We start from the raw sequence: 23,271 nt of genomic DNA on the forward strand, positions 1-23,271 counted from the left end.
CACCTTCTGTAGGATGTCATATTTTGGTCACATTTGATGCACTGCTCAGGACTAAATCAAAACTCATTTAATTGAGAGATCTTGGCAAATTGCGTTTTCTTTTTTTTTTCTTACAGTGGTGTAGACATCACCATGATGTTTACATGGTGATACTCAAAGTCTCTTGCTATTGAAGTCCATTGTACCCTCACAGCTTCACTAATCTTTTTAGCATTTTAAGCTTACTATCACTGTCCTGATTAAATAGTTGAAGGTATAGCTCAAATACGACACTTTTCCAACAAGGCACAGAAGTTAGCTCTGTAGACAGTGTCTTAGATTTTGATGCAGTGAGTTAATTTACTTTTGTTTTGATACAGAATCACAGAATTGTTCAGGTTGGAAGGGACGTCTCGAGATCGCCTAGTCCAACCCCCTGCTCGAGCAGGGTCAGCTAGAGCAGGTTGTCAGGACCGTGGGTGTTGAATATCTCCAAGGATGGACACTCCAGAGGCTTTCAGGCCAGCCTGTGCCATTGTTTGACCACCTTCTCAGTTAAAACCTGTTTTCTTCTGTTCAGATTGAATGTCATGTTTTAATTTGCGCGCATTGCCTCTTGTCCTGTCAGTGGTAACTACTGAGAAGAATCTGGCTCCCTTATCTTCATTCCCTCCCATCAGGTATTTCTACATACTGATAAAACCTCCCCCCTGCACCGACTGTTCTCGAGGCTGAAGAGTCCCAGCTTTCTCAAGTTCTCTTTATACCTCAGGTCCCTGAGCCCCCTAATCATCTTTATGGCCGTTATGGACTCGCCCCAGTAAGTCCTTATTTTTCTCGTACTGGGGAGCCCAGCACTGGACCCAGTGCTGCTGATGCAGCCTCACCAGTGCTGAGCAGAGAGGAAAGCTCACCTCCCTCGACCCGCGGCCAGCGCTCTGCCTGGTGCAGCCCAGGATGCTGTGAGGGTGCGTTGCTGGCTTTTTTTAATGAAAATATGCAGTGCTACCTCTCTGCCGCCACAGCCTATATTTGTAGGCTGCTTTCACAGCATTTCCACTAATCCCTAATGAAAGGAGGACGTAGTAGTGAAAAGGAAATATGTTGCTAACCAAGAGATAGAAATCTACCATATGGTAGGTTGTGTGTGTGCCTCTGGGAAAGGAACTGCTGGAATTAATCACTTCACTTCTTCGGCAAATAATTTCCACTGGAGTGTAGAAGTCAAGGGTTTCCTGGCTTTTTTTGTTTTTGTGTAAGGGATAGCATGGATTTCATATCTTCCTCCTCCCTCGATCCGCAGCAGAGGGTAAAATGGAAAAGTTCAAAATAGGAAATGTCATTAAACCTTCCAGAGAAAAAATAATCATGCAGTTAGTACGGTCAGGACCCATTTTTGGTAGGTGAGTATGCAGTGCCTCCTGCAGTTGCGCACTGGTCAGGCATGCGGGTTAATAAGTGCAATTTCCATAATAATAATAATAATGATGGTGATGATGATGTAGTAAAACATCTCTTAAAAGTAAAGAGAAAGACCAATGTGCTTTGAAGAAAATTGAGTGCTCTCACCGTCATTGAAGTTCAATTATAAGCAGTTATTACATTGTGGTGTACTAATTGGGGCAATATGTAATACCAGTTGCTATTAAATATTTAAATTTTAATAATGCGTTATAAAATATGAGCAGTCAAATGTGTTAACGGAATCATTAGCTAGCAGAATATGAAGACAGGTAGAATTAATGTGTGATGGAATATATTGTATTTTTCTCTGCATTATAGTCCAAACGTTGGAGAGAGAATGATTTGTTTTAATTTTTGTCCTGTGTTTAGTTCTTTTTTTGATTGTTTCAATATCATCAGATTATAATAATTCATTGTATTGAAGTTTGAATATAAATCGTTAATTTGAAATAAGCTGGTCCCTGTGGATTGATTCCAGGGCTAATGTGTATTATTTTGGGTAGATAAGGTAAGCTCTCTCTGGGGGGGGCTTGCTCACCTGATGTCACTGGTATATTTTATATCACCTTTGACAAATACGGTCCCAGGTGGACATGGGAATAGTGTGAAATGGTATAACCTGCTTCAGGAAAATGTTTAATATTCTAGACCTGCTTCAGGTCAAGTTGCCTGGATGGTACATGAGAAATTAGGTTAAAGGAGCCAAGTATGCATTGAGAAATTGGAGAAAATATAATACCTACAAGCTTTACAAAGGATTACATTGTATGAAAACTTTTCAAGGAGAAGGAAAATGTTACTCTCCTAAAAATGTTATTTACTTAATGTAATGGAAATGCCTGAACATTTTGCCTGAAGTCAGTGCCGTGCTTATTATGTTTGTTGCAGAACATAGCCTCTTTTATGCTCATGACATTTCATTGTAATTGCATTAGTGAAATAACTGTAGTTTACACTTTACTAGAAGTCCTTAGCTGATGCTAATACTTCAGTTTGTAGAGGTCTGGTGGCTGAATGAACCCATGCGATGCCGTTTGGAGGTTTGGGGTCACACACAGACACAGCATTCATTTAACTTCAGAAGGGTTTGCTTTGAGTGAAAATCTTCTCCGTGTTGGGTTAGACTATCTTTTTTAACATTCATTAAATCCTATATGATGAGTTTTTGACAAAGAAAGAAAATCTATTTAACTGAAACTTATTTAAGCAAGTCTGTGTTATATTACCAATCCCATTTGCCCTTGGCTTGCAGGAGATGTTTCATTTTTTCTGTCACTGGCTGCACCCTGGTAGCTGAGAGGAGAACTTAACCTGTGCTGAGAAATCCTTGGAGCAAATCTCTTACTTGATTGTGTCCCAGCTTAAAAGTTTTACTGCTGACCATGTGATTTCATTTGGCTCTACTGAAAAGTTGAGGATATTGTATGAAACCATAGCTGTTGAATAAGTAGGCTTTACCTGAATGAGAAGAATCCCTGTTTAATATGCTAGTATCCGCGTCTAATATCCTCGTATACTGCAGATTGAACTCTCCAATGTTTGATCGTTTCACTTTTATGGTATCTGTAGCTCCATATCTAGTTTTATGCTACAGAACCATATGAAAATGCAAACATTTTATTATATGGCCTTTATTTTGGGACTTATTGGTTGGGTAAGTCAGTTGAAATTATTTTTGTTCACGTGACTGATTTCTTTTGATACATGTGGTACCAATTAGAATAACTTCTACTGCCCATCATCTCTTCAGTCTGCGCTACTGTATCAAAATACTTGATTAAACCCACCTTCTGTTGTTGTAATGCAAAACAGTTGGTAATAGTAGGCAATATTGTCAGATTTATTGAGTGAGAAGCAGCTTTCTGAAGATCTGGCAATGCAGTGAAAAACATGACTAGATGGATAATTAAGTTGAGCACAGTGGAATTCAGGATTAAAGTAAACTTGACGTGGGAGAAAATCGCATGCCAAAGTTGGTTGTGTAATACAGTTTAAACTAGGAGATCATTTTCTTCTTAATTTGAAGCATCAGTTTCTGGCTCTAGGTGCTTTACCCCGTCCAGAGGCATATTTCACTGCATATCCAAAACTGCAGTACCCAAGAGTAGCGATTCCTTGGTGTTTTTGCAGAAGATACTCTGATGTAGGCTGACAAAGAAGCAGCTCCACAGTTTCTGTTGCAACAGAGAGTTACAGGTTCTTAGATAAAAGTTGTTTTGTTGGTCATAAAGAGTAAACCTCCTGTAAAGAGTAACGTGTTCTGTTCTTTTTATAAATGCTCTTCTCAAGCAACTTTAATGGCCACTCTGAGAAACTGAATTTCTGTGGCCAAAGTGCTTCCAGTACCTGGGGCCGTGGGGGGAGAGAAACAGTAGGGTCACTGCCGTGACACGAAATGTGGGAGGAACGAGGAGTCGAGCCAGCTTTGGGAAGCGCCAGCATAGCGTAATGTAATGGCTGCATTTCACCTTTCTGCCTTTGGGCTTCGTCTCCTGTTGAAGAGTAAGTGGGTCAAATTAAAGGCCAAACTATGGAAAAAAAAAAAAGAATATCTGTAGAACTTGTTTGCTTGTAATAATGCATTAATAACTTGATGAATCACATTGTTGTTAGATCATTTCAGTAGTGTAAGTGCTAGATGGCAGAGGCTGTTTGCAGATTTGTGTTTGGCATGGGTGATATGTAGAGGTTACTGATCATGAGCACAATGACGGTCAGAAATGATACAGTGAACTAACGTTGTTTTCCCTACTTCTCAAATTCCTTTTTTCCTTTTTCTAAGCATGGATAGCAGGAGTAATTTCTCACAGTATATGCTTTTGTCTTAAAATTCTTTCTAAAATTGTTTTTGTGTTGAAAGTTTACCTGTCTGACAATTACATCCCTCTCTTGTTTTTGCTTAGGCGGAGCATGCACCAAATGGGCCAGAATGTGGCTATGGTTCTTTCCACCAGCAGTACTGGCTGGACGGGAAGATAATTGCTGTCGGTGTAATTGATATCCTGCCCTACTGCGTGTCCTCCGTCTATCTGTACTATGATCCAGACTATTCTTTCTTATCTTTGGGAGTCTACTCTGCGTTACGGTAAGAGGACATTTTTGTTATCTGGTTCGACATAATAGTAAGAATTGATACTTGTTCCTAAACTTGAGCTTTTATTTCCAGTCTAAACATATACTGGTAACACTATCTCTAGTAAAGTATTTGTGTGGGTTTTGTTTTTGTTTTTTAAATTCTCTACGGTTGGTTGCATTCCAAATAAATTTATAATTGTCATCCTTGAATAAGGATCTATCTTTCTAGTTAGCTAAATACTTTTAAAGATAAAAAAACACTCAGAAACAAAATACCTAGTTTTTATTGCCCCTGGAAATAATTTAGTATTGCTTGGTTTCAGCAGGAAAAACCCCTTTTTTGTTTGAATAGAAATAATTTTTCCTTTGACCATTTTCCTTAGCCCAGTCACAAAATGAAATTAATCACTTTTATAGTTTTATGCACATTGAGATCATAAATAATAGAGTACCTAAAAACTGTTGTCTTCTGAATTAGTGGTCTCCTGCTGTACTAGCACTAAGTATGTTTTTCAGGTATGTTAATCTCATTGTCTTTAGAAAGTCTGATGGAGAGAGTAATCCTATGAATTTTAAAGCCTTAAATTAACTATCAACCGAGTCTTGCAAAACAGTAGGAATAGTGAGTAACGCTTTTCACTGTGAATAAGACTTGTATGTTAAATTTCAAGTTACTGTTTTTCTTCCATAAGCAATTTTATGATTCCATTATTATTATAAGGAAAAAAAACCTTAAACGAGTGGAGATATTTGTGCATCTCAATTTTTTTCTTGGCTTTTTTGCTTCTCTGTTTACATGAACTAAGCTGATCACAGACGTGTGGTGTTCCCAGGGAGGTTCTCATGAAGCAGCTGGGTTTGTCTATTTTCAAGTTTCCCTAGGTCTGAGAAGTTCTAGCAAAAGTCTTTACCTGTTGAGATTTGCACTACACTCTTTCAGGTACGAAAGAAGCACTAGAATTGTGAGATCCAGCTTGCTGCTTTCTCCAATGCATCCTGTTGAGAGGCATCTTCTCTATAGGTGGAGTTTCTTAGCTATTTTTGAGTGTTATCCACCAGGGTGGGTAAATATGACATGACTTTTGAAACATGAAAGCATAAACACTATTTTTAGGAAACCTCTTCTTATCACAGTTACTTCGTGTATTTTTGGGATAACAAATGAACCATGTGCAATTTAATCTCTCAGAAGTGTAAGCACTCGTAATTTGTTTAGATTTTGATTAGGATCTTTTGATTTCCTAAGAATCTGGGGTGGGGTTTTTTTGGTTTTGTTTGTTTTTTTTTTTTTTTTTTTTATTCTTCTTTTGGGTGTATTCTTCTCTTTGCAGTGGTGAATTTTGTGATTCCCGAATAATCTTTACATGAGTTATTCAAATGCATATGTCAAAGGGTTTTTCCCACAAAGTTCACTGTTAAATTGCTGACATCAGTCTAGTGGTTTATTGCTGCTGAAATGAGGTGCTGCAATCACTCTTCTCAGTCTCTGCTATGTGCTGGGCTTCTAGCAACCATGTATTTAGCCAGTTTAATTTACTGAGCAGAAGACTGTTTGCTTTAGCAACCTGGTTAGTGAGCTGAGTTGGCTCAGTGAAGAACCTGTTAACACCAGAGCTGGTGCAAGAGTTGTGACAGCCACAATGTGCAGGTGAGAGTGGCTAGGGAGTGAGAGAGCAGGACCCTCTCCCACTCTCGGGTAAGCTCTGAGATCAGTTAAGTCCTAAAGTGCCGTTTCTCCGAGTGTGTCACCGTTAATGACAGCTGATAACACTGCCTTCCCGTTGGCTCTCCCCACCTTGTTCTAGAGTGGCTCTTTATGAAAGAGAAACTGTAGAATCATAGAAGAGTTGAGGTGAGAAGGGACCTCTGGATGTCATCTGGTTCACTTCCAGCACAAATCAGGGCTACCTTCAAAGTCGTCATGAGCACTAACGTAGCGGTTGCTGCAGCATCTCCAGTGGTCTATGTCTAAAAGAGTCTGAATTGTCATTTTTCTGAGGCGTTCGGTGGCACTGGGGATTTTATAAAACTAATCAGAATTAACAATTGTAGAAAAAATGTTGGAACTCCTATGATTTATAATTGATCTTTTTTCTATTAGTGGTCTCGATTTTTATAAGTATTTTATTACATATGCTAGATACTTGAAATTAGACTGATTGTTATTTTTTTCCATGCAAGGTGAGTGTATAACATAAAATACGAAGTCCTCCTAAGAGTTGTTTTTTAGTATTTGTACATATCACATTACTTTATGTAATAATAGACTGACATAATCCATGCTTATGAATTCTTGAACTGATTTTAGATTTTCTACATAATAAATTTAAAACTTTGTCAGTGCAACATGTGTGCGTGTCTCAACTAGTGCAAAAGCGGCTTATAAATTCTGCAGCATTTAAGGCAATAAAAATGAGTTCCCAACAGTCTTAGAGGGAGCCAACTTTGTTCTTCTTTCAAAAAGGGAAAAAAAACTTGAGAGTTAGGGAGGATTTAGGAAGTTGCAAAGGAATCTGATACCTTCAAAGCTGTTGCCAATTTTACTCTGAGGAGGTTAAACCGCATTCTGGTGCTGTCACTTCCACTTCATGCTACTTTGAGAATTTTTGCTGCTGAGTCGTAGAAAGGATGGCATTTGAAGATCATTTGAAATATGTAGGCATGTAAGTAAAGAATGAGGGGAGAAGCAGCTACTTGTGAAATACTTGTGAAAAAAAATCATTAAGAAATATTGAGTGATTCTTATTTGCAGGAAAAAGTTAAACCTTCCCCCTACTACCTAAGCCCATGAATAGTAGACAAGCGTAGTATTCATAATCTCTATTTTGTAAGAGGACAAGTACTTGAACTTCTTTTGGAATTGGGTTATGGAGCACTGAAATACTAAGTCTGAATTTTGTGTTGATTAATGAATATACCTCTTCCTCACTAGTTGACTACTCTTGCCAAGCACTAACAGCCATTATAACTCTTTAGATATGTACCATAACTAAAAGCTTTACAAAAAGGTAATTGCAAGTCTGTAGTCCCTTTTCCATAGGGATTTAGGCAGAACGAATGAAGGTTAGATGCGAGTTAGGCATTACGGCGACACCTGATTGCCGCTCCTGGTTTAACACGATGGAGGGTTCTCTTGCATTGGATCCCAGCACACTCTCCTGGATAGAGGAAAGAGAAGGATGCTTTAGCATCCCCCCGGTAAAACTTTGCCTGGAGTGGGGCTGGCTGAACAGATGAATGAAAGATAGAGCAAGAGCTTGAGTTAAGGGTCCTTACCTAGGGCGTATCACTGGAGGCTGTAGTACACGTGAAGACACTGGCAGTAGTTCTAAGCAAGCTGGCTTTGGTATCATGTGCACTAATTTGCTTGCACGAAGCTTTGTTGCCCGTGGTCAGACTGCTGCTGCAGCCAAGTTTTTACCTCATTACATTATGGTCTGTTTACTTCACTTTCTGCTCACTTTGAGTCTTTCTGTTTTATTAAATCAGATGGTGTAGTCCAATTGGAAAGAGTGTTTAAGAGATTTTGAAATGCAAAGATAATGTTTTTTCCCTGTAGTGTTCCAGCTTTTTGAGTTGCAGAAGGGTATTTGTTTAATTAGGACCAGGATAATCTGCATGAAACAGTAACGTTGTTTACCTTTATGCCATGTCTTAAAGATTATATATATCTGAAGTACATGTTTGTAGATTTTTGGGAGTGCATAAATCTCACTTCTGGTATCTGTTGTATTTACCTGGATTTTCAGATGTGGAGTAACTTTTTTCTAGACATTCTCCACTTGAAATGGATGTGTATTGATAGTTATCATGGACCCATGATGGTCTCAGCAAGCTCCATGCAACTGAAATGTTAGGTTTTCAATGTATTTAAACATCTTCATTACTGGCTTAATATTAAGTGATTAAAAAAACCCCAGTATTTTTACATGCTTCCTATATGCATATGCTCATATCCTCTTATTGCTTCGACATTGAAAGTAAGAAACAACATCCATATTTTATCAAATTTGGTACAAATGTGAACTGCAAAGTTACAATGCTGTAAAAATGAGTGTTACAGTGGAAATATTGGTGGAATCTTTGTAATAATACTATTTTCCTTGTGCCAGTGAAATAAAAAGCAAAGTTACTTTGGAATCCATTGACACATCTCTTTCAGAATAAATGAGAAAATCAAACAAATAAACATGGGATAGGTGAAAAATACATTTTGTTGCATAAAGATGGATGTTTTTACATGTAAACTGCTAGAATGCAAATAAGAGAACAAACAAGAGGCTTATCCTCAAATCTGGTTTTTTAAAAATACTCTGATGTTTCCCTGAGCCACGTTAGCCAGTATGTGTACAATAGCTGGGTCAGATTTCTGTAGAATTCTGATGTACATGAATATTAACAAGAAACCTGTTAAATAGAGGCCCTTAGTCACTTTTATTTGAGTTTCAAGTCAGTCAACTGGCAGGACAAAACACAAAAATGAAAGTATTTTTAAGCCTGACATGGTGTTTTGCATTTTGGTGATTTGTTTGTTTGTTTGCTTTTTAAGCATTAATTTTCAGTTTATTATCTTTGGGTTTTTTTAAGCATTAGTTTTGAGTTTATTATCTTCATTTTTTATTTGATAGAAGTCTAGTCCTTTAAATAGGTCAAGAGCCAGGTAGCTGTGAAATATTTCAATATGAAGAGGTAAAACGAATGTAAGAATTGTATTCAAAAGTAATTAGTATCTTCTTTCCTTTCACAGGGAAATTGCTTTTACTAGGCAACTTCATGAAAAAGCTCCTGATCTCTGTTTTTATTATATGGGTTTCTACATTCATTCATGCCCCAAAATGAGATACAAGGTAAAGTGTGTTTTTACTTATTTCCTTAGTGTACTATTATTCAAAGCATTTGACAGTGTGCATAGTAATATAATATTTTGTAACTGTCATTTTGGATTTTAATGTAGACTTTATATGGTTAAATCTGAACGTTGGTTACTATTTAACTTGGCTTAGGCTTTTTTTTTTTTTAAGTTTAGCTGCATGTGGTATTTATTACAAGTTGGCTTAAAAGCAGTTCACATGGAGGGGTTTTCAAAGCTGTCAGATAATAGTTTGTCATTTGGTTACCTGGCTATCTCATGTTTACAGTATATCTTCCAATAGACTAAAATTCTCCCTTTTTTAGGTTTGCATGTTTGTGGAACTGTTGCTTAGTGACTATATGCAGTGATAACATGCCTTCGTGCTCTTGGCTGTGCTTGGGTTTTTCCTTTGGTTTTTGTTAGAGATAGGGGACTTGCTCTGCCGATGAAACCAGTGAGAAGCTAGGTTAGCAGCAATTTTGAGCCAGGTAGCCGATTTTTGAGGAAAGGGTCAGGAGAATCCACAGATAACCAATCTGTCACCAACCCTCCTTTGTAACCCCTGTTAGCGTCCACTTTGTTTAGACCTGAGTGCCTAAGGGTGTGTCTCTTCGGTGTTTTTTAGATCTCGTGAATGTGGTATCTTTTCTTTGTAAACCTATCATTGCTTTTTGAAGGTTATGATACAATTTCAGAGTACTGAACATTGGTAGAAATTTGCTGAACATTTACACCTAACCAAATATATCTGTTAATAATGTGGAAAGATATAAAGCTCAGGAAATCTAGAGTAAGAGATGCAGTGTTTTCTTTTCTTTTTTTTTTTTTTTTTTTTTTTTGTTTGTTCTCAAAGTGTGCTAAAAATCTGCAGTGTTTTTAGCTAGTTTTCAAGTAGCCAAAAAATCGTGAGGCTCATTAAAGTGATGGTTGTGAAGGAAAAACCATTTCAGCTTTATTGTGGCCTATACTACAAGTGACCATGATGATTCAGTCTTCTGAAAATAACAAATAACAAATCCCTCCCTCTCCTTTTGTTAGATGTTTGTCATTTTTTTTTCCCCTCCCTTTGCCAACTTGAGTTTATCATCTACATCTGCTGGCCAAACAAAGAGAATATTAAGTTTGAGCGGAGCAAATGGGTGAGTTGGAAAACACTGCCTCTGCCATCTAAATCATCTTAAAGGCTATCGCATCACCAGCGTGAACCATAGGTTCTGATTACTTGCTCTAGTCTTTGGAAATATTTTAAAGTTTGGGATGATTTGTTCATGTTGAGACACTGCAATTTAACACCCCTTGTCTATTCTACAACCTACGTAGTTCAAGACTTGTAAAAAGGATGCGTTTAGTTTACTAGGGCCTTTAAGAAAAGAAACAAATTTGACTGTAATGGCAAAAAGCGTCCCAGTTCTGAAGATCATTGCTAAGAAACTTTGGGTTCAGCCGCTTGTAGTAAGTTTTAATAAACACATGAACTTTGTACACATGGCTTAAAAAAAGCTCATACATGAGTCAATGTATTAAAGTAGCTATTAAAATATGAAGATTAAATGCTGTAAAACTGGGAGCTAACCTCACTAGCCACAACAAATTTGCATTATTTATTATAATGTGGTATCTCTTCTGTTGGGCCTGTGCTGTTATTTGAAAATGATTGCATCAAGAATATAAGATTCTCACGATGCTTTTTGAGTTTTCATTCTCAAATAATGGAAATTAAATGAATGGTAGTGGGAGTATTAGAGATTTTTTTTTTCCACAAAAGCTCCTTTTCTTTGCTTACTTAGACTTAATAACTATCTGATATGATTGTGATTTGGTAGAATATATATTTTAGTCTTCCAGAAACCTATACATGTCAATGTGCTTAGGTAATTAAATGTGGCCCAGTATGAGAATTACCAGGGCAGGGGGTGGGGAGAAGAAGAAAGCCTGTACATGTATATTTAGAACACACACAACAGCAGGTAAGTAATGCTCTGTGTTGGGAGAGTAATAATTTAATAAATTAATTGCAGGTGTTTTTATTTTATATTTCTTTTCCTGTGTATATTTGTTTTGGAAGTGGCCAAATGTAATGCAATTGAAAATCAGGTTGACATTAATTCTGGAGTTCCACTTTACCCTCACTGAAATAGTACACCAGAAACAAATTTTAAAACTAAGCTTTGAAATGCGTCTGGATAATGCTACTACTCTTGTAAAGTGATTGGTAGTGGTAAAGTAGGGTGGGTAAGTACTGACTTTGCAGATTAAGTAATTTCAGTAATGCCTGGTTGACTTAGAGGCATTACATGTTGAAGACTTTGCTTTATTCCAGTTTAATAGAGATGTTAGAGGCTCCGTTCCCTTAATGATATTAGTGTGGAAGAATGACAGGCTGTAGGTAGCTGTTGTTAAACTGATGTCAGGTAAGCAAATTAAATGAAGGAAAGAAAAGGAAGGAGCTGAAGAGCTAACCACTGTTTTTTATCCTCTGCTTGTAATTTTCTTTGCAAGTTATTTGTCCTAGGATGTTTAGAAATGGAGGCTAGGCACAGCATCACTTCTTTATATAAGCAGTGTCCTATGAAGAACACATGCATGCTGTACTTATTTACAGGGAAGTCACAGGATTTTGGAAATCTTTGAAAATTTTCCTTCATTTAGTCACAGATTGTGAGCAGTGGAAATGCCTAAGCCGACATTTGTATTTGATTTTTGACAGAAACGCAGTACTACTGGTTTGTGCTGTACGGGTGTCTGTCTTCCTGCTGATTGAGGAGGGATAGCTGATGAACTGGGATGTATAAGGAACAGCGACTTTATGATGTTGATTTAAGGAGTTTGACAGTGTTCCACTTTGCATGGAGTAAAACTCAGTCTTCTGTACAAGATGTGGTTGGAGTAATTGGGGATCTGTGCAATGAATTGTTGTACTCATGTTACAGTCCAAGACTGGTACATTAATATTGTGCGCTTGAACTGGACTTTTTGGTTTTAAATACGTATGACTCCTAGATTGGAGGTACAGATATCCAACAGCAAGCGTTAAAGCCTTGTTCTGCATGGGTACTTTCGCGGAATGCAAATTGTAGACATTTCTTCTGGATTCTAGCTTTTTGGTGGATGTAAAGTAACAGTCAAACATCATTTTTTAAAGCCTTGGTAATAGGTGATCATATATACCAGTGAGTGAGCCATATACAGTGACAGCTCCTCCCTTCTGCATCAGATCATCTCGGTTACGTTGTGTGCTCTCAGGAGGTCCGAGGCATTGATAGACTATTTCGTTGAAGTATTTATTTTTTAATAAGGCTGCTAGTATGCTTGTTCTGCTTTTTATGCAGTTGTTCTTAAAATGATATCTGTATCTTTATCCAAGAAAGTTTCTTTGAGCAGTCACCTTCCAATATGGCCAGAACATCACACCAGTTGTGCCGTGCAGCCGCTGAATGGTTTTAGCCAGCGCTGAGCAGGTCGGGGGCTGAACGGGCAGAGAATACATTATTGGACCTTTTCATCGCAAGTGTTCTACTTCCACGAATGGGACAAGTTTGGACATAAATAGTGCGTAGTCCAGTGGAAGGTCAGAGGCCTGAGTGTCCTGAAGGAGGATCCCCAACTCAGGATTCCTGTGGCTCAGTAATAGAGTTGAAGAATTCTGGATTATCCGGCAGGAAGATCAATGGTTAATGAGTATCATCCACCCCGTGGATCAGACGTAATTACAGAAATTTTTAAAAATAAAGCTCCCTTTTGACTCTCTGTTCCCTTCCCTTTCCTTTTGCTCCCAAACAGCTTGCGTTTGATTGCAATGTGATTTTAAAACAGTGGCGTACCAGTGAAGTTACTTAAGATGGGGGAAGGGAATATATTGCAATACTAGGCTATTTTTTAGGTCCTAGCTTCTGTTAGATTTGTGCCTATGTATGGGTTAATATTTATGAACTGGTAAAATAAAATCTACATTAAATTGAGACAAAAGGATTTCTGTACTCCTATTGACTATAATAATATGGAAAACTGCTATGAAAAACCTTAAGCAATGGCTTTGTTCCATTTTTTTTCCGGGTAGGTTAGGGTAATACAAGATTAAAATGGTTCTCCGAAGAAATTCATGACCTTGTGGTAAAACTTTTCAGGCTCTGTTAGATGTGGTACTTCTTATGTTGGAAAATAGTCTCCTGGAACATTTTCCAGGATTCATGAGATGCAAAGTCTTTTTCCTAATGCATTTTGGAGTCTGTGATAAAATTTTAAGTATAAGAAAGTATTTTACTTTAGGATGATGTTGGTTTCAGGCTTGCTTGTCATGTGTTTAAGTACAGTATCTGTACTTGTTAATACTTTTCAGTTAAAGACATTTTTTTACAAACATAGTTACAGAATTACAGAAATAAAAGAAGCACCTTTAGCGAACAGCCGTATCAGAGAGATGCTTGAGAGGATGTTGGATTTTTTTCCTATACTGATACTCTGTCTGTTTTATCCTGCATCTTTCCAAGTAAAAAATTTTACTCCATGGCTCTGTGTTACTAAATTCACATTTTCCAGTCACTACTGAACTCCTTGAGATCCTTTCTGTTCTTTCCATTACAGTTCTTTGATACTGATTTTGAGTCTTGTGGTGGGTGACACTAAATAGATTTGGGCTTTATGCTTCTGGTGTAAATAATAAATGTACTTGCTGCCCTGCATTTGCCATTTAGATCTTTGCTTACCTTAAATCAAGTTCTGCTCTACGTTCTTGCATTGGGAAGGGGTTGTTGGTGAAGTTTTCTGCATGAATTTCCTTACTTCTGGGTTTTCTGAGGCTTTTTCAATGTCAATATTTGCATGAGAATACTGCAGTTGGAGCACCTATCTTTACTTGTTTTGGTCAATGATCTGCTTTCCCTGAAGTCGCTCTGCTAAGCCTGTAAATAACCATCCGCGTACTTTGAAGTGTCTAACGATTTAATGTCGTCTTGCTGTGTTATCTGTGTACCATTTTAAGACTGTTCTATGATGTGAAGAGGTGTTTTGACTGAAATCTTTATCCAGACTTGTGTGCAGGCCAAAGTAAATGGAATTGTTTCAAACAGTCTCCTTCGGTATCAAGGCATGGCCAGACTTCAGATAGATGGAATACTAGAAAGGGTTGTGAAATGTCAGAAAAGAAACAAAAGGCTGATTCATCTGTGATTAATCATTCTTAAACTAAATACCTCGGACTGACTGTGGTCGTAAGCGGTGCCCCTGGAATTTTATGGCACTCGAGAGCCAATTGCTTTGGCTGCTTTCAGGAATTTCAGCATCACTCCTGCAGCAGTGAAATGCATCCAGTGGTAGCCTGGACTCCCGCGTCCATGGGATCCACAAAGGTCTGGCCCATCCTTGCCTGTCCTGACTCTTTGGCCGTTTCTGACTGTGGAATTTAGTTAACCTTTTCAGTAAGCTTGGATTTGCTATATAAGCTGAAATGTGTAAGGGAAAGAGGCTTAATGTGACGTGACTTACTGTGATCCTCTATGGTTTTTGGGGTATAAGCACATGCTGTTACAGTTCTGCCACTGAGCAGCAGACAGCTTTGCAAAATGTGTCACTAGTTCCACACAAAAAGAGCTGGCATTTTTATACCTCCGTGCTTGGTCTTTTTATTCAGCATGTATTGAAGTTGCTACTAGCTGTCAGCCTGCTTTTCTCACTGGTATTGCTATTTACCTTGATCATGGGAAAAGATGATAAGCTGAGAGTAGTTTGGAGGACTGGAGTTGCTCTGCTTGAGTCTGTTAGCATTTGTACTAATGGCTTTTCCAGGGTTAATTTTGTCAGTTTACAGGAATAAATATGCATTCAAATTAATACAAACCAATAAACAGGTCATAAATAGTCAACTAAATATTCTGAAAAGTCAGTACACTACAGAGTGCCAAGTTGTTTGCAATGCCATTTGTTAATAAAGAACTGAAATATTTGGGTTGAAAAAACATTATCTACTCTAAGCAAGCAATAAAAGTTTTGGCAACATAACTGTTTTGATTTTTTGGCAAGACTGTGAAAAACAAGCAACAAAATAATAAACAAAGGCAGAAACATACCATAGTAATAAAGCCCTGAAAATGATGAGTTGCAGACGTGGGGGGAAAAAAAATCCCTATTTATCTGTATGTCTTGTTAACATTACTTTTAACTGCCTCCCTTCTTCCTTCCGTCCTTCCGTCCTTCCCCGCCGGCCAGGATGCTCCTCTACATGAGCAGCAGCAGCTAAGATTGAACATTCGTTTCTTCAGAGCTGTGAGCTCCCCCCATGCCTTCCTCCTGGTGGTTTGGGTTAGGGACTGAAGGAAAAAGCCTACTCTGAATTATATCAGAGTTTTGGCATTAAAACGCAAAGGGATTTTGAGAAGTCTTTTAAAGTGGCGGGCCAAGACTTCCATAAGTATTTTGGATGATTGACTCAGGGTACATGTGTTAAATGCTTCTGAAAATCACATTGCTTTAATATTCTTTCAAGTTGTAACTAGTGCAAAAACTCCTTATCTCTCTACATATATTTTATCAAATGTGTTTTGACTAGAAGGTTGGCTGTCTGTTTTTTTGTTTTGGTTTTTTGTTTGGTTTTTTGTTTGTTTGGTTTGGGTTTTTTGGGGGTTTTTTTGGTGGTTTTTTTTTTCGATCTGATAAGTCATATGCTATATTCAGGACTGCAGTGTCCCTCACAGATTGCTGTTCCCCCCCCCCCCCCCCCCCCTTTTTTTTCCCTGTTTTTTCTTTTTTTATTTTGTTCCTTTCTTCCATAAAAGCTTTCTCCTTTCACCTTTCCTCAACTGGAAGATTCTTACTAACTACTTAGGGCCCACACTGAGTAAATGGAACTAAACATCTTGGAATAAACAACAAAATAAAAAATACCATGGGTGAAAAATTCTTAGTTCTTGTTTTAGTGCTACTGATAAATATTTAAAAGTATTTCTTATTTACTTTGAACAGCATCTTACAAAGTGTTTGAGGCCACTTTCTAGGTTGCTTTTCTTTTTTCTTTAAGACATTTCTAGTCAGGCTGTGAAAACTACATTATTAGGAGCATGAAAAAGCAGGAATAAGGAGATGCTCTCTTCTGGATAGCAACAGCCGTTAGTGAATGCTGACAGTGGATTTCCACTGAAAATATAATTATTAAAAGCAGAATATCAGTTTCCATGTTGTCTTCATAGCAGGTAAAGGTAGTGAATGCAATTATGTCTTTATTTTTTTCCTAAGCTGCTGCTTTATATCGTGTGTAATTGGTAAATTATTATAGTTTTTCCTTGGTGCAAGTGTTGAAGCTGTGCTGAATTTCACACAGCATTTACAGGGTTCAAAACAGTTGGAATCCCATTTTTCTACTAGAAGCAAACACAGGTGCCAGCCATGTCTTTTTTCCTAACTTTATTTTTCCTTTTAAAATATTTGCAATCAGGACTTTTTTTTTTTTTTTGTCAGCTAGAACTCCCTTGAGAAAAATGGGAGCATGTCCCTGGGGCTTTATTTTTCTGATTTTGGAAATGTGGATTTCTTTTCAGTTGTTTGCTTGACGTTTAAGATGATTGAAGCGTATATTTATGCCTGTTTGTATTTTTGTAGATTTTTATCAGGGCAGAAAGAAATGTCTGTTGTATAGCTCTCAGGTGACCTCTGCAGTGAGCAGGTCTCTTTCTCATTATTGTACTGCCCCTTGAGAAAATAAACATGTGCCCAGAAGCAGAAATTTTGGGGTGTACGTTGTACAAGCTTCGAAGGAATTGTATCTGAAAGTCATTTTCAGAGTGAAGTTGTATTTGTGAGACATGGCCTTTCTACAGTTTCAGCTGTATGCCTGTAACTTTTTATTTGATGGGTCTTTGATTAGAAAACAAATTTCCTCAAATTGAGTAAAGGATTTGGTTTTGTTTTTTGGTGCTTTACTTCTCTGTACTGGAGAAATAAATGTTATTAAATAGGAGTAGGTCCTCTTAAAACTATCCATTTGTTATCTTCTGTATGAGGTTTGGATTAGGTTACATTATTTTCATGCAGTCTTTAAAAAAACAAGCACATCCCTCAGCCCGAAACCAAGCAAACGAAAAACCCCAAAAGAACCAGTTCCCATATAGGTTATTTCAAAGGAATGTTCAAAGTCACACACTGCGTCTCTTAAGTAATTCCAAATATGAGGCAATTTAAATATCAGACTTGAATATTGATGTCTTAATGATTTTTATGATGATAATATTGATGCTATTAATGATTTTAATAGCTATCAGTAAAGATTTTGTTCTGCATACAACAGGAATATGTTTGCGCGTAAGGAGGTATATACTTAGGATTCACAGTTCAGATGTTCTGAAGAATAAACATAGAAATGTGATAGAGATGGTATTAACTACCTACATATGCACATCAGCAGGGATACTACATATGCATATCCCTGCGCATCAGCAGGGAGAAGTTCTACACCTTTTACACAGGAATTTTATTAATTTGGGACAACTTCCCTGTAGTGTTTCTTTAATAAATGTGATTTTGTTCATTTGTGTGAGGCTTAAGTGAACTAGAATCTAACCTCACTTTCATAAAAGCACAAGAATAAGAGGTATGGTTTATTAAATTGTAGGCCAGTTCCGTACCGGTGGATGTTTTCAAAGTTATTAGAGGTAACTTGCCTGTCTCTGTCAAAAAGAACTGCTAAAAAGATTTATTCAGGATCATGTTAATAAACCTGAGGCAAACCATCTTCTGAATGATAATAGCTGGTAGAAATTTGTCATGTCTAATTCATGACTCCGCATAGTCATAAATTCACTGCTTATTGCTGACTTGTACTAAATCTTATTTGGGGGCTCCATAGCAACTGTTAGCAATTCAAGTGAGAACTGTAAGCTGTGAAATACATAGACAGAAGAGGTGTGGGTTTTGTTTGCGTGGGTTTTTTTCTGGAGGGGGAATAATATACTTCACAACTCATGTGTCTTTAATTTTTCTCCTTCTGAGGAATGAGGTCACAACTCACGTTTCAGAATGTTCCAATTATAGTTCTATAAATCCATTAGTCCTTTCTAGTAAGCGTAAGAATGCATGGAATTGAGTGTATTTTTAAAGTTTCTAACAAGCGAATGAATATAGTGCTGCTTTGTCAGCTTCACTTCATTGATTTTATCATTGATTTAATTTACTTATTGATTTAATCATTGATTTGATTTAATCATTGATTTAATCATTTTTGGATGGTCCTCCAACACTAGTTAACGTTCTTTACTTCTGAATTTTGTCTGTCTACCTGTCTCTTTGTGGGTATTCCCGAAAGTGAGTGAATTTGAATATGCAGAGATGGACATCTTACAATGCTGTGATGCAAAAGGTTAAAATATATTTATGAAGATACCACTCTTTGCTTTTCCTAACATAGTCTCTGTGTGAAGTTGTTCATAGCCATGCCAGTTTTCAGTTGTTGGGCAAAATACCAAAGTTCTTGTGTCCTGGAGGAAAATCAGCCCTTTAAATCTGTCATTGAAGTATAAGTCATTGAAACACTGGTTCATTTTATCTGTGCACCACATCTATTGAATCTGGCCACACTTGGAGGACTGGATCTCTCATTTAACTTCAAATCTGATCGTTCTTATTGTATTCTTTCTTATTTTTGGTCTTTTGCTGATTATATTAGCTCTAATTAGGCAATATTGTCAAGTGGAATTTATTTGGTCTGAAAGCCAGGAACTCCTGCTTTTCCTGGCTCTGCCGTATTTCACCTTGTGGTCTTTACAGTAGGAGCTGGCTGACAAGTCAGTTAATCTCCACAAGAGATGTTTTTTCTCCAATTTTCCAGGAAAGATTTAATGGTAGATACTTTAATGAGGTCTGGTTTTACTGAGACCTCATTAATTTTACAGAGGTATCACAGTACACTTCTCTGAAGTGTTACATTTAATCTAGATGACAATTCATTATTTTGAATGATTATTTTCTTTGTCTGAGTTTGTTTAGCTGGTGACTGTACTGAGTCTCCAAGTAAAAGTACATTAATGAGGTTCTATTATTTATCCTCAGTCCTGATATTAAACACAATGCTGCTAACAGTCTAGTTTGCAAAAAGTTCAACGTCAGTATTTGGGAACGAGAGTCCCAGACTCCTATAGAGGGGAATGACTTGGAGCCAGGAGGGAATAGTGCAACCGTAGAAAAGTAGACTTGTCAAGGGCCATGGGGGTTATGTAGTCCATCCCCTTACACCAAGGCAGGGTCAACTATATTTGTGTTAACTTTTAAGACCCGTTGGACGTATTTGTGCTAAAAGTCTCCTTTGATAAATTTATGCACGTCTCCATGTGTTGGCGGTTATATCCCTATATATTCTTGTGCTTTATTAGTCTTCCCATTGGATTTTTTTCTTCATGTCTGACCTGAACTTTTCTTCCTAAAGAATGTTACATTGTGTCCTACCTACCATGCACATAAAAACCCATGTTATTCCTTTTTTATTTTTTGCAACACCCTTCTTTCTAAACCTGATGGCTACCATCATGTCTGCATTTCTGTCTAAGTGATGTCTAAAATTAGGCCTTCTGTCCAAGGCCTGCCAATGCTGACATCAGCTTCTACCATTTGTCTATATAACATAGTTACGGCCTTCATTGTACTAAAGAAGATAGTAGACTCTGGAGGCAAGGAGAAAGGGTGGAAAGGAGAAAAAAAATGGGAATTGTGCGAGTACAAAGTTTTCAGAATGGGCTAAATTGGGACTTGGGCTGAGTTATTTTTAGTGTCAAGATTTGTGACTAAGTGACGAGGAAAGCACATCTGTATATGCTCTCAAATCTCTGCTGTTCATTCTGGTTTAGCTAAGTCTCTATTTAAAGTTGCATTTTTCTTTCTTTCAGGAGAGCATATTGCATTAAACGAGGTGACAAAACATAGAGGGTTTTATGGTTGTTCCTTACAGTGCCTATGGAGATCTGGATGAGTTTTATCTTCCTTGTTATAGTAAATTATTATTTATAGTATTACAGTAAGTGCTGGAAGTGGCAGCTCAAAGAAAGTAACAAGAATAAGCAAAACCAACAGCAAAGATGCGTTAGTACTGGATTGCAGGTGATGGTAATTAATGGTATTTTCACACCACCGGCATATCAGTAGTAGGGGAGCAACTTGCTTTGTGGTATCCTGTGGTAGCCACCACCGCTATTCAGATGCAAATAATTGAAAAACAAATTTATACTCTCTTTAATTGGTATTAGAGGCAGTAGTCGAAGATTGTGGAGCCTGGCAGGCTCTTGGGTGGTGCTGTGTTTTCGTGAAGACTATGAGGGCACTGGAGCTCTGAGAGGTTGCACAGAGCAGGGCCCTGAGCAGAAGGGTCAATGGAGACGTGAAATATTTTTATTACAGCTTCTTTAAAGCTTTTTCTTAATCTAACAAAATCAGTTCCCAAAGGCTTTCAAAGGTTACCTTACTGGGGAGGCCTGGCGAGACCTGGGAACTTGGCAAACTGTTGTCTTTTGAGTGGGGAAAAAAAAAACCCACACAAACTCCCCTTGCTGTTTCCAGACACTGCCCTGAGGTTTCTGCCTATCATGCAAGAGAGTTAACCGCTGCCGAAAACTTTATTTTGTTTAGTTGTTTTCAACTGAATAACTGAACTGTTCTAAAAGGAATGACTGAAACTGTTAAGAGTAGTTATTTGCTGTGTCAGATGTGTAGGATAATTTTGGGATTCTTACTAGAGAGGTTGTAAGGGAGTAGATCATCTTTATTAATAGAATATTATACTGTTTGCTTCCTTCCCCTTTCTTGTTCCGAATAAAAATGTTTTCACAAATAACACTGAGCTAGAATGACAAAAAAAGGGTATGAAAATGACCCCATTGTCAGCTAATTGAAGAAGAATGGGTTCATGGAGCAAAAGCACACAGGAACCAAGTTCTCTGTTCGTCCCAACACAAATGCGCTGCTGTTTTATGAATGGACAGAAGACAAGATGAGCTTTTTGTTCCACTGATTTTATGTATTTATTTATTTATTTATTTAAGATATTGAGGCTAGTGTTCCGAAGGGCTATTTAGTGCTAATATGGCCAGTAAAGTTGACCCATGATTTATTTTATGAATTATTTTTTTTATATTCTTTCCATTTTAGTCTTTATCAGTTGGCATCGGGTGGCTTGCTATTGTTTTTAATTGTCTTCCATTCAGGGGAAAGGAGAGGAAAGCAGAGAAATATTACAGTATATTTGGAGGGGCTTGCTACTCTTTGCATCCTCCATTTATATCTTACAGTGGGAGTGAAGGACACTGAATGAAAAGCTGTAGTCCTGGCTGAGAGCCAGTCCCAAGGTCTGCCCCTGCTTCTCAGTCTGGGCAATCGGAGGGTGCTGTGCGGGGAGATCGGGGGAAGGTCTCCCTAGGGAGAAGCTTTGGGGCTGCTCCACCACAATTCCTGCTAAGTTAGGTGTGGCATTGAGAAAGGATCCAAAGGACAGCACCTGTGCAGCCTAAATTTTTGCAAGATGGTATTTTATGTGTTTCTCATAAATCGTTGCATGCTTCTAATAGAGCTCAATTTGTAAGCCCTGACTGAAACTTCATTTTAGAAGATAAATTGGTTTCTTTCTCAGAACTGTATCTGTTTTGCTGTTTGTTGCTGATGATGGTTTAATGGATTTATAAGCACAAAATGGTTCTCTTCAGTGGGGGACAGTAAAGAAACTGTACGTTAAATGTCTTCTTGATCCCATCGATGACTGAATTGTTTGCCCTCAACTGCCTGTACTAACAGCCCCACCTTCTGATGAAGTTTTAAATGTTAGTACATTTACCCCTTTTACTTGTGATGTGGGAAGAAGTTAGTGGATGATCAAACCAAGAAAAAAGATGTTCATATTCCTCAAGCCAATACCTGTTAAGTCGAAAAAGTTGCAAACTGCCACAGAAGTATCTAAAATCTCTAGTACGCTTCAAGCTAAATTCTGCTCAAGATGGGCTTTCTTTAATCCTCTTGCCTCTGTGGTTGTGCATGTCTCTAGGACAACAACAAACAAGAATGACTGTGAACCTTCTCCTGAGAGTCTCAAAACTGCAGATATTGTTCCTTCCCTGAGATTTATGAGCTCTTTCTGGGTTTTCAGCCAGATCTTTGGCTCCTGGCTGTGCTGGGTCGCTTGGACTGTGCAACACCAACAGAAAACTTCCCGAAAGGGGCAGCTGGAGACCTTCTGCAGGGGGCGGTGGTGGAGTCGGAACGTGCCGCGCTTCTGCCGAGCCTCGTCAGCCCCACCGCCTCCCCGCGCCCACCGCGTGCTGCTGTCCAGCGAAGCAGCTCCCGGTGCCACCAAGGCTGAACAGCAGGCAGAAGAGTTTAGAACTATTTTTGGCCGCTGTCCTTTAGATGTGTAGATCCGGCTTAAACTATTGGGTCAATATTTATTGGCATATGATGCTGAGCATACAAGTATTTATTGTACTTTGCTCTCTATTTTAGAAATGTGTTAAAAATGCATGGAAGTGCATGAAACTGCTTTCATGTTTCAAGATATGCATGCACGTGAATACAGTGTGGAGCTTTATTGATTTTAAAATAAAGTGATTGCCAGGGCAATTTTTAATTATTTAACTCTGAAAAGTGAGGATTATAAACTGTTAGAATGTCAACAAAGTGCTTGATTTTTATAAGTGCAGTTCTAATTTTAGTACTCCCCTGATCCTCTATTTGGATGTATGTTTAATATACCCTTGAATTGCCAGGTTTTGGCGTGATCAGGATTTAACGTAGCATATGGTAGAGCTACTGATTCCAGCCCATTTGCCTTCAAACTTGTTTTCTTCTGCGAAGGTGATTATAAAGAAAAGAGTTTCCAAACATCTGGCCTTAAGAGAAAACTGAAGTGTTCATGCTTCAGCTCAAAGACTGTGGGGATACATGAAGTT

General features: G+C 37.9%; 1 protein-coding gene across 4 annotated transcripts in view; it reads left to right on the top strand.

The window, feature by feature from the left end:
* ATE1 (arginyltransferase 1) overlaps nt 1-23,271 on the top strand; it is an 85,640-nt gene that overhangs the window by 26,373 nt on the left and 35,996 nt on the right. For all 4 annotated transcript variants that reach the window (XM_082309657.1, XM_082309656.1, XM_082309659.1 and 1 more), the window contains 2 exons: nt 4,347-4,528; nt 9,266-9,365. In XM_082309657.1, coding sequence (XP_082165783.1) covers nt 4,347-4,528; nt 9,266-9,365 — 282 coding nt within the window. The remainder of the gene's footprint in view (nt 1-4,346; nt 4,529-9,265; nt 9,366-23,271) is intronic.

Source organism: Platalea leucorodia (genome assembly GCF_965183815.1).
Source record: "Platalea leucorodia genome assembly, chromosome: 4".
Taxonomy (NCBI): Eukaryota; Metazoa; Chordata; class Aves; order Pelecaniformes; family Threskiornithidae; genus Platalea; species Platalea leucorodia.